We start from the raw sequence: 11,754 nt of genomic DNA, 5'->3' as shown, positions 1-11,754 counted from the left end.
GCTGAGCATGGAGCCTGCCTGAGAGTCTCTCTCCCCTCCCTCTGCCCCTCCCCTGCTCACACTCTCTCTCTTTAAAAAAAAATAAAGAGTAAAGAAGTCTGGGTCCCTACAAAGTCTAAGACCCACACGCAGCACAAGTCTGTCCTGTCGTTTTTCACATGAGTTAGCTGAGACCCATGGTCACACAGCTTGTCAGAGGGAGTGCCGTAGGTGGGAGACCAGGGCCCCTCCACGACTCCCCTCTGCCCCTCCCATGTCAGGTGAGGGGAGAGAAAAGTTAGGAAGATCAGGGAGGGGTGAGCAGCTAGAGGCAGAGCCCTAAGTCCTACTGGGAGTGGGGGCCCCTGTCCTCTGTGTTACCAGGATGAGGGCCTCACGGCCAAAGGACAGGAGGAGGAGGAAGCCCCAGGATAGGGGAGGCCTGGGAGACCCCTCCTGGTCTCCCCTGCCCCCCACCTGCCACAGAGGACTCAGACAGAGGAGGAAACACAACTCTCTCTCGGACACTGTCTCGAGATGACGACTCTGGTTCTGTTTTCTGGAAAAGCTTTAGGTACCACGTCAAAGCTTTACGGGAAACTGTGGAAGGGCCCACACAAACGTAAGGGAGTCATGAGCCAAAAATGCAATTTACTGAGCAACCACTGACCGCCAGACACTTGCTGGGTGTTTTGCCCAAATTGGCATAAATGTCACCACCTCAAGAGGCCTTCCCTGACCACCGGGTTAAAGTAGATCCACTCCTCTCTCCCTGCCCTCTGGTTATTCTCACGCACCCTGTCCCTTTTCCTCCCACCGCTTATTACAATGTGTGATGCTTCTGGGTGTTCTTTTTAGCCCCTCCCTCCTCCACCAGACTTGCCGTGAGCAGGAGTCATGTATATCCACGCTAAGCACAGCGTCTGCCACCAAGAGTCACTCAAATACTCGTTAATGAGCGCACGACTGTCTCTGATCTTCGCAGCAGCCTTGTTAGGTCCACGTTATCATCATGCCCATTACACAGAAGAAGAGACTGAGGTTCAGAGAGTCCAAGAGACTTGCTCAAGGACACAGTTTGTTATCACCAGACTGTAACTCTGCTTCTTCCCCTTGAAGGCTTTTGAGAGAGAACCTAAGGCTCAGAAGAGAAAGCGTGGGCCCCGCAAAATGGCTCACCCGGTCAGGCACACCCCCCCTCCCCCCCACCCCGTGCTCAGGCTTCCCCAGCAGAGCTCTCCCAACCTCTCATCACACCGAGGTAGCTCCCAGTCATCAATCCACAGCCACAGAGCTGAGGCCAGTCCACACTGGCCTGTTTATTTCCCAAGCCAAGTGACAGCCAGTCCTTCCCCTCCTACTCCAGAGCAACATACAGCTGGGAGCCCATGCCTCACCCTTCAAACCTTACACAGCAGATAAATTAGTGAACTCTTTTATAAAACATTGTACAGGGAAAACACATACATACATAGACGGCCAGTGCTGGTCTGGGGCGGGGTTCGCTTCTTGAACACAGGTAACCAGATCCTGTGCCATCGGGGTGCCTGCTGTCCTTCCCTGAAGTGGCTCTCCTGCTGTCCCCACAACCTGTATCTTGGCTAGTGACCTCAAGTCCTAAAGGTCCAACACTGTGCCCCCACAGGGTGCTGCTTCCTGGCTGTCCTACCGGCCTGCTTCTCTGAGGGTGGCCACTCCCTCCCATTCCTCCTTACCGAGGCAGCCTGCCTTGACTGGTCCCAAGAATTCGGGTCTGGGCCTGCCCATCTCTGCCGCCTCCCACTCCCCATCTTTCAGCATCTTCGCTATGCATTTTGAAGCCCAATAATATTGGGGACCTGTAGTGTTGGGATTGGGAGGGGTGGTTGGGTAGGATGCCCCCTCCAAATCCCAAATGGGTTCTGCCTAGGTTAGGCCTTGGTGTCCAGCTCCCAGGTCTTCTGGCTCCTTGGGCCCAATCCCCCAAATCATGGCTGTCTGGGTCTGCGTAGGAAAACAAGACTTAATCCTCTGTCTCCCATCCTGTACTTGCCAAGTCTTCCTTCTCTCTCTCTAGGCTTCCCTGTGGCTAAGGGCCAGAGCCAGGGAAAATGAACCATCCACCCCGCTATCCCCACCCTTGGCCAATGCAAAGACCTCTGTTCCAGTACCTGCTCCACAGGTTGTATGTGCACATTCCTGGTCCCACCTCAATGTGGCTTCTATGCTAGGAACCTAGGAATCACCTCTTGGGGTGACAAGTGGTGGGCCGGCAGAGGCTAAAGAGCTCAACGTGTAGTGCCCCACACCCCTACCCAGATGGAGCTGGGCCTCAGCCCTCTGGGAGCACTGGACAGACAATCACAGCCATTGGGATGGATTCCCATTCAGACTTAGTGCCCCACCCCTTGCTTTCAGGACCTGCTCAGGAGTCCACGCTGGTAAAACTGCTTTAAGTCGTGCTAAAGCAAACAGTACCAGATAGCGGAAACTCGGTCTCCAGGCCCTTAAAGGTTCCTCCTCTCCTCCCTCCTTCCCCCTCCCATCCCCATGTGCAGACAGTCCACAGCCACGCCAGTGCTTTGGGAAACAGAAACCCACTGTGCATCTTCCCACGGCTCCTCACTCGTCCTCCGTCTGTGTTCGGGTAACAAAGACTCCTGCATGTTTAAGTCAGGCCGCCTAACACCTGCTGCGTCCCTCCCACCCCCGCAAAAAACAAGTGCCCAGGTCTGACCCCTTGGAGTAGAGCTGAGAACACCCTGGGCTCAGGATGGGGCTTTCCGGTGGTTCCCCGAGTAGGCATAGGAGATAGGATGGCGGGTCCCAGGCCTCACGGTGAATGTATTGATGGGGCTTCCATAGTGGGGGGTTCCGTGGGGAGACCTGGGGAGGGGGAGCGGGAGAGAGGTGAGGTTAATATCTGCAGCTGGTTAACCAACAGCCCTCCCATCTCCTTCCGGGCGCGAGAGGGAAAGATATAGCTCAGTGCTATGGTATCTGCCCACACAAGCCCCGGTGGACAGGGTGGAACCCTAGTCCAGCAGTATTGATTCAACAGACACAGGGCTCCTCCTCCTGTCTAGGCTTGGCTGGCCACAGAGTACTTGCCTAATACCCTTGTATTCAGAACTCTTCACTCCTAGCCTGAGTCTGGATCCTTCTCTGTGCGGCTGGGAAATCCCCACAGCCAAGGACCACTCAGGTCTCCACCCACACCACTCTTAGCTTGAAGCCCTGAGCTTCTGGGGGATGGGAAAGAGGAAGCAGAAGAGGGGGAGCCAGCTGGTGGGGAAAGCAGGAGGATGGGGAAAGAGAGAACAAGTGAGATGGTGGGAAACAAGGATGCAGGTCAGGGAAACCCTTTCCAGGTAAAGTGCTCCTCGTGTTCCTTTCTCTGTCCAGAGAACCAGAGAGGAGACAACCCAATGTCGCGGGACGGGTGGCCATGGCCTGGTGGGCTTCTCTGTGGCTCGAGGGCGGACCCTTCCCTCACCTGGCTTCCCACCCCAGGTCCGTCCCTCGCCCCACTCCCAACTCACCTGACGGCCGCAGGGGAGAAGCCATAATCTCCACCGGGCGCCTTGAACTTGGCCTCCCCGCGGGCTGCGCCCTCCATGGACAGCCTCTGTGCGTGCAGGCCGCCGGTGGGCGCGCGGCCCGCCGAGTTGACGCGCCGCATTTCCGGGCCCCCAGGCGGCGGCCCGAAGCAGTTGGGGGAACTCAGGCTGCGGGCGGTGCTGCCGCGGGGCTGCCCGGGGCTGCGCTGGGGCTCCCCGACGTACAGGCGCTTCTTGATGAGCGACCGGCCCCCGCCGGCGAAGCGCTCCAGGCCCCCGGCCCCGGCGTGGTGCGCCCCGGCTGGAAAGCGCGAGAAGCCCCGAGGCGCCAAGGGCTGCCCCAAGTCTAAGAAGTTGTTCCGGGGAGGGGATGCCCGGCGCCCCAGATACCGGAGGGCCGGGGCGGGGGGCTCCGGGTCGTTGCTGAACTCTGGCGGCGGCGGGATGACCTCAAAGCAGAACTCCCCCTCGTCGTCGTCGTCCTCCTCCTCTTCCCTCTTGCAGGAAGGAGAAGGGGGGGACGAGAAGGATTTGGGCAGCAGGCGGCCCTGGGGGAGGATGGAGAACGCCGGCTTTGCCCCTGCCTTTGTCCCGTTGTGTTGTCTGTGGTTTGGCTCAGTGCCCTCTGGGTCCCCGGGGTGCTGGGGCTTCCACTGACTGGGTACCGGAGGCTGTGCTGAGGAGGCCGGCTGGGGGTCCTTCTCAGCCTCCTTGGGTGACTTGGGGACCACAGTGAAGGAGTTGGGCTGGCCCTCCTTGTGGAAGATGCTGTCAGAGCCTGCTTGGGGCTGGCTGCCGTGGCCCCGGAGACTCCCTGGCAGGGAGGACCGGCCCAGGGCGGCCCCTCCCGGCCTTCCCTTCTGTGCCCTCTGCCTGGCCGCAAGGAGCAGAGCCATGGGGGAGCCGGGCTGCACCACCTCCCCGGTCACCGGGTGCCTGAGCAGTTCATCGACAGGCGGGGCTGAGGTTGGGGGTTTAGCTGGCAGCCCCTGGGGCTCCTTCACCTCCACAGGCTCCCGTGACCCTCCCACCGACCCTGTGGCCAGCGCGCCCACTGCCACAGCAGCCTCTTGGCTGGGGCTTTCCTGGCTGCGATGGGGCTTGTAGAGAAATGCTACCCCTTCGCCACCCAGGGATCTCTTTGGTGGGAGGGCTGGAGATGAGAGGGCTCCCAGTGCAGGAGGCTTACTGGCCTCTGAGGGGTGCCCTTCTGCCTCTGTCTGGGGGGCCACTGTAAGTTCCTGGGGGGTTGGCTTCTCCCACTGCCCAGCGGGGACCAGTTTCTTCTCTGCTGTCAGGTCGGATGATGTGGTGGGTACAGTTGTGGCTGCAGATGGTGTGGCTGGCTCAGGCACAGCCTTAGATGGTGTGGCTGGCCCCAGCGTGACCTTGGGTGGTGTGGCCAGTGCAGGCGTGACCTTGGGCGGTGTGGCTGGTGCAGGCGTGACCTTGGGCGGTGTGGCCGGTGCAGGCGTGACCTTGGGCGGTGTGGCCGGTGCAGGCGTGACCTTGGGCGGTGTGGCCGGTGCAGGCGTGACCTTGGGTGGTGTGGCTGGTGCAGGCGTGACCTTGGGTGGTGTGGCTGGCGCAGGCGTGACCTTGGGTGGTGTGGCCGGTCCAGGTGTGGGCTTAGGTGGTGCGGCGGGCACAGATGTGGCCTTGGACTGTAGTGGTGTGGTTGGCAGAGGGGTGGTGGTTGGAGGCGGCAGATTCCTGGCCACAGGCTTAGAGAATTCGCCATTATCCGTCGTATGTTCAAAGATTCTTCCCGCTTCTAGCCGAGGCTTGGGCGGCAGAGACCCTATGCTGGGCTTGGCTTCCTTCTCTGCTGATGAGGAGAGCCGGGCCTCCAGCTCGCTCCGGATCTGCCGGACACTGGGAGCTGGGGGGTCTTGGGAGATGTAGTCCACAGGGGGGAGGGGCAGGCTGGTGGCAGCCACCTTCTCTGGCAGGCTGGAGGGACTCTTCTCTGGAACGCTTGGGAGGATCTCCTTCTCTGGCAGGCTGGGGGGAGCCTCTTTCTCTGGCAGGCTGGGGCCCTTCTTGCCCTCCTTTTCCTGCGAAGCCGCTGTTGGGCCTGCCCTGTGGCTGACAAATCGGTCCTCCCTCCTGGAGCCACAGAGATAGGCTGCCAGCTCACTCCGCAGCTTTTCCATCTGGCTGGGATCCCGCCAGTCCACAGGCGCTGAAGACGCTGTGTCCTCCGGACTGGGGGGGTTAGGTTTGGGGTTGGGGGCTGGGGGGCTGGATTTGGGGTTTTTTGTAAACCTAGAAGGTGGAGGGGCTGCCTTCTCAGCAGTGGGCAAAGGAGGGGCAGCTGGGGGAAGTGGCGGTGCTGGGGGAGGGAGTGGGGGTGCAGGAGGGGGCAGGGGAGGGGCTGGCGGAGGAGTCTCGGTACATTCCTTAGTCTGGGACTGGGACTGGGACTGGCCCAGCCTGGGGCTGGCTGGTGCTGCAGGTCTGAGCTCCCCTGGGCAGTCAGGCTCAGGGGCCCTGTCCGGATAGGCCTGGGACGCGGGGCGGATGTGGAAGCTGGGAGGCAGTGGGAGTCGATTGGGAGCTTTCTTGGTGGCCCCTTCCTCCTCTGGAGGCGTCCCCTGTGCTTCCTGAGTTGGGATGGACGAAGTCCTGACTGGGGTTGGGGGAGGCACCTTGAATGAGCGGGGGAAAGTGAGGTGGGGTTCTGGCTTAGGCCTCAGAAGGCTCCCCTTTGGCTCAGCTGGGCTCTGGGGGGGGCTGGTTCTGGGGGTCTCCGGCTGCCTGCCGTTCAGCGCTACCTCTGATTTCCACTTGGTGACACCCCCAGGGGGAAAGAAGCGAGTCCCCGTCGTATGAAGAGATGCTGGGGGTGCTGGGGCCGGCAAAAGGGGTGGAGGTGGGGCTAGAGAGGCCAAGGGTGGGGCAGGAGGAATGAAGTCAGGAGGGGTGGGTGTGGATGGGGAGGAAAGGGTGGATAGGGGGGCTTGGGCCCCCAATACTGGGGGCGGAGGTGGGGCCGTGGTGGGTGGGGGTGGGGGTTCCAGCAGCAGGGGAGGTGGTGGGGGAGCCATGGAAGGTGGAGGTGGGGGGGATTCCTCCCGAAGCTGTGAAAAGCCTGGGGGTGGCCCCGGGGCCGGGCCTGGGGGAGGGGGAGGGATGAGTTGGTCCTGCCCATAGTGCCCCGGCCTTAGGTCACCCACAGAGCTGTACAGGCGCAGGTTGCCGTTGACGAGTGAGCTGGTACCTGAAAGAAGGGAAAAGCAAAAGAAGAGGGAGGCCGGGAGGCCATGAGGTCCTGAGCTGTCCTGGGAGTGAGCCTCTCCTTTCCAGGGAGGGGACCCCTGCCTATCCTGGGCTCGGCCTCCTCGGGAGCCTGCACTGAATATTCTCCGTTTGTTTCACTCTCTCCTGCCCTGCTCTGGCCCGGGGGCTCCCTTATCCTCTGGCTCCAGGTGGGTTCAGCCGATGGGAGCTGCTGGCAAATCAGAGGGTGGGCGCAGAGAGGCCAGGGCATCGATCCCCCCACCCTCCCTTCTTGACGGGCCACGTCGCCAAAGGCTGCCTTCCTGGCAGGTTAGCCCCGTCCCACAGCTCAAAGATACAGGAGTAGCTCCCCACTGCTCCCTCGGCCTCTGGGGCTTGTGTCACCACCCACTCCAGTCCCCGAACGCTGCCCCCCTCCTTGCATATCATCCCTTCGTTAAACCCTTTGAGTATGCCATCTGTTTCTCACGGGGGCCTTGGCTGATACACAGCCAGAAAGGCCAGGGTTCAAATCCCAGCCCTACTGCTTAACCAGATGTGTGACCCTGGACACACCAGCTAACCTTGCCGAGCCTCAGTCTCATCATCTGTAAAATGGGCATAATGTCAACGCTTACCACGTAAAGCTGTTGGGAGGAATAACCAGAGGATTCGTGTAAAAAGACGTAAAGGGCTTACCATGGTGCTAGGCCCATAGTAGGCACCTTATGAATGGCGACTGCTCGGATTACTAACCACCTGCACCGAACTGTTTAGGTTGTAAGACAGGACAAGTGGGAGGAAGACGGGAAGTCGTGGGTCAGGGGCCTGGAGACGTTCTCAGTAGAAACTTTTGGGTGAAAGACTCATAGGAGGGAACATGGTCTTTCCATGGAAAACATGGAACCCCTGCTTTCCAAAGATCCCGAGTCTACCTAGAAGCCAGCTCTCCGCCTCACAGAGAGCTCCTGGAACAGAGTCTGGCCTGCGGGGCGGGATGGGGGTATGTGGAAAGAAGGTGACCTGACCGACAGTCGCGGGCACTAGACAGATGCTGAGAACCTCTGGCCCCAGCGGCTCATACCCCTCCCTTCTTGGACCCGGTTCCCAGCCCTTCCCCACCCCCAACACCCCGAGTCTGCAGGCCACCAACAGGCCTGCTTACTTCTCTCTTAGGTGGCCTGTCCTCTGCCTCCCTCCTTCCACTTCGTAGCACAAGCCCGGGGAATGTGAAGCTCTGAAGGGCTCCTCCCAGCTGTCTGACTTCAAGACAAAACGAGAGTGGGGAGGAGGAAAAACTGACATTCATTAAGCACCCAAGCAGTAGGAGCTGCGAGACAGCAGTGCAAACAAAACAAAAATAGTCAAAATACTGGCCCTGCTGGAGCTTACTATTTCTCTTTTAATATATAAAGTTTGTTTATTTATTTTGAGAGAGAGTGTGTAAGCAGGGGAGGGGCAGAGAGAGACAGGGAGAGAGAGAATACCAAGCAGGCTCCATGCTGTGGGGCTCGAACTCACAAACCGTGAGATCATGATCTGAGCTGAAGTCGACCACTTAACCGGCTGAGCCACCCAGGCGCCCCTGAAGCTTACATCTTAATGGGACAATGAGACAAACAATGAACATAATACATCCATAAATTGTTGCCACACATCAGATGATGAGTGATATGTGGGAACAGCCCAGGGGTGCTGGGGTGACACTTTGAATAGCGTGGTCAGAGGAGACCTCACTGAGAAGCTGGCATCTGAGCACAGAGGGCGTTCGGGCAGGAGGGAGCTGTACACGTGTACAGGGGAACAGCAGCCGAGGCAGAGGGAACTGCAGCGCAGAGACCCCGGGGTGGAAATGTGCAGGTGCTGAAGGGCAACAAGGATACCGGGTTGGCGGGAGCAGCGTGAGACCGGGAGAGAAAGCAGGCGATGAGGCCAGGTGAGGCCAGATTCGGGAAGTCCTGGCAAGAACCTCTGCTTTGAGCGTCATGGGAAGTCATTGGTGGGTTTTGAGCCTCAGTGTGACAAGAAGTGACCAAAGTCCCATCCAGTATGTCACTGCCTCCTCCAGAACTGGATTTAGGTTTGCCATGGCTCATTTGCAGACACAGACGTGCGAGGGGTTAAATGACTTGCCCAAAGGGAACAAAGCTCATCTGTAGGAAGGCTGGGATTGAAAGCCAGGTGGGTCTGACTCCGGGTTCTTTCCACCACTTCTTGCTGCCCTTGACCCTGCTCTGGTGTTGGCCCTCACCATCCTCCCCCCACTGGAATTGGCCTTAGCCAGCCTTGGCTCTGCTCAACCCCCACTGGCTGCAGCCAGCAGCCAAGAGGCCTGGGGACTCCGGCTTTATCACCAGCTGGGGTGGGTCAGATGCTTGGGCCAAAGGAGGAAAGAAAGATGGGAGAAGCCCCAAACCCACAGTCCTCTTACCTGTCACTTCTTTGTCTGCAAAGTCTCCTGGGACAGAGGGGGTGGGCACAGCCAGTCCATGGTTCTCCTGGGCATTCTGAAAGAGGGCAGAGAGATCAGGGAACGGGGAAAGACAGACAAAATAAATAATTCTTAACTTGCTGCTCTCGGAGGTCATTTTACTGCTCGAAAATCAGCAGTGATGGTGATGGCTGCATAGCCTTGTGAATATACTAAAATATAAAAGGGCTCATTTAAAAGGGTGAATCTTGGGGCGCCTGGGAGGCGCAGTCGGTTAAGCGTCCGACTTCAGCCAGGTCACGATCTCGCGGTCTGTGAGTTCGAGCCCCGCATCAGGCTCTGGGCTGATGGCTCGGAGCCTGGAGCCTGTTTCCGATTCTATGTCTCCCTCTCTCTCTGCCCCTCCCCTGTTCATGCTGTGTCTCTCTCTGTCCCAAAAATAAATAAAAAACGTTGAAAAAAAATTTAAAAGGGTGAATCTTATGTACAGGTGAGTCTTGTTATTTGCACAAATTATGGTTCCTAAAGTTGCTTCAGACACTGATTTAGAAAACGCCAAATCTGGGGCACCTGGGTGGCTCTGTCAGTTAAGCGTCAGACTTCAGCTCAGGTCAGGATCTCACAGCTTGTGGGTTCAAGCCCCGCGTCGGGCTCTGTGCTGACATCTCAGAGCCTGGATCCTGCTTCGGATTCTGGGTCTCCCTCTCTCTCTGCCCTCGCTCCCCCCACCTGTGTTCTCTCTCTTTCAAAAATAAATTAATTTTAAAAGAAAGAAAGAAAGAAAGAAAAGAAAAGAAAAGAAAGAAAATGCAGAATCAGTGCCCCAAGGGAAACAGATTAGTTTCCTGCAAACTTCCATCACAGCATTTTCATCAACCGGTCAATACATAACTTTATTTTATGTGTGTTTCTGTTTAAAGACACCTTATTTAATGTTTGGTTGACTCATTGGTATTGAACTCAGGGCCAACAGCAGTATAACTCAAGCCTGAACAAAGCTTATCTAACATACATATTTTCTCTGTAAGGCACATCACAGCCTTCTTACACTTAGGAATGTTAGCACATGGGTGCTATGCTTGGGGGCCATTTTAAATAGTGAAATCACCAACAAAAAACAAAGAAGTATGAAAAATATGGCACTAAAGAACAAAGGACACTTATTTACAGTATGAGAGCTGAAGCTAGAAGGCAAAATGTCTCGTTTGATCTCAGCCGGGACCATGCGCATCAGGTGACTCCAATTTTTCACAGCCGTGCACATGTCCAAAGTGTCTTGAGTAGTGCTTTGGGGGCTACAAATACATTTTAGCGAGTAGGCGAATTCGCAAATACAGAATCAGCAAATAATGAGAATCGACTGTCTATGAATTCTATCTCAATTAAAACAAAACAAAACAAAACAAAACAAAACAAAACAAACGAATCTGCCTTGCGCCCAGGCACATCCACAAGCTAAAAGCCAAATTCCTCAGCCTGGCCTCCTGTTCACTCTTGGTTTTCATTAGGTATTTCCAGGAAACTAAATTAATTAAAAGTGGTGAACTGGAATATTTATAGTGCTGCAGATGCCCTTCTGATCTTAAGCCTAACAGACCACAATGTGTATGCACAACTGTCGGTTAGAACATACTATTTTACGTTCTATTTTTTTTCCCCCAAACACACATTTCCATACATCGACAAAGTCCACACACCTGTGCCTTGGAGAGCTGTGTAGCATTTTACGGTAGTTTCCAAGGCCCTCAACAACCTGGCCTTGCACTTCCCAGCCCCAGCTTTTACGTACCACTCACCTGTTACACCCATCTCACATTCTAGCTTGGACACCTCCCTCTCCACCGTCCTTCCAAACCACACACGAGTTCATGTTCATCCCGAATGCTTGGTCAGGCTGTGCCCCTCCTCCCACCCTCCATTTCTAACAATAATACCCCTTTGCTCCATGCTCGAAACACGTTATCTCCACCACACTACTCTATGAAGAAGACGCTATGCCCATCTACCAGATGAGGACACGGAGGCTCAGAAGTATTTCCTAAGTTGTCTATAGTCACACAACTAGCACTACCAACCCCAGGTCTGTGGTGCTCCCATCCCTCGGTATTTTGTTTCTCTAAAATCTCTCATTCTTCAAGGATTAGCTGAGTGCCTCCGATTGGATGGCAGAGGTGAAAGGGGCTAAGGGCACTGGCTTTGGAGCTAGACTGTCTGGATTTGAATTCCAGATCTGCCACCAACTAGCTGTAGAACTGTGCCAACTGGTTAAGCTCTCTGTGCCTCAGTTTCCCTATGAGGTAGTGATAAAAATAGAATTTACCTATTCCAGGGCAGGTGGGAGGATCACACAAAAAGCACTCTGCTCCTGGCGTGTAGCGAAAGCCCATTAAATGTGAGCCCAGCAAACGTTACCACCAGGAGCCCTCACTGACCTGATGCTGTTCGGAGCAACCTACAGCCAAGCCCCTCAAAGGAAGATTTTTGTTTGCTCTCTCGTGAGGTGAGGTGAGGTTGACCTTGGAGCCCAGGGACCTATGTGACCAATGTGAATCCCCCAAAGCTGGACACTTAGTAAGCCAAGTC

The 11,754-nt window shown here is 56.5% G+C and overlaps 1 protein-coding gene across 1 annotated transcript in view; it reads right to left on the bottom strand.

Annotated features, from left to right (window-relative positions):
- Positions 1-1,258: 1,258 nt before the first annotated feature.
- Positions 1,259-11,754, bottom strand: part of CB2H6orf132 (chromosome B2 C6orf132 homolog) — a 34,016-nt gene continuing 23,520 nt past the window's right edge. The window contains exons 3-6 of the mRNA XM_053222798.1: positions 9,172-9,247; positions 5,057-6,741; positions 3,501-4,906; positions 1,259-2,844 (exon numbers count right to left, since the gene is read on the bottom strand). Of these exons, the coding sequence (XP_053078773.1) occupies positions 2,727-2,844; positions 3,501-4,906; positions 5,057-6,741; positions 9,172-9,247 (3,285 nt within the window). The 3' untranslated portion in view covers positions 1,259-2,726. The remainder of the gene's footprint in view (positions 2,845-3,500; positions 4,907-5,056; positions 6,742-9,171; positions 9,248-11,754) is intronic.

Source organism: Acinonyx jubatus, chromosome B2, assembly GCF_027475565.1.
Source record: "Acinonyx jubatus isolate Ajub_Pintada_27869175 chromosome B2, VMU_Ajub_asm_v1.0, whole genome shotgun sequence".
Classification (NCBI taxonomy): domain Eukaryota; kingdom Metazoa; phylum Chordata; class Mammalia; order Carnivora; family Felidae; genus Acinonyx; species Acinonyx jubatus.
Note: the sequence above shows the minus strand (reverse complement) of the source record. Positions and strands in the feature narration are given on the sequence as shown.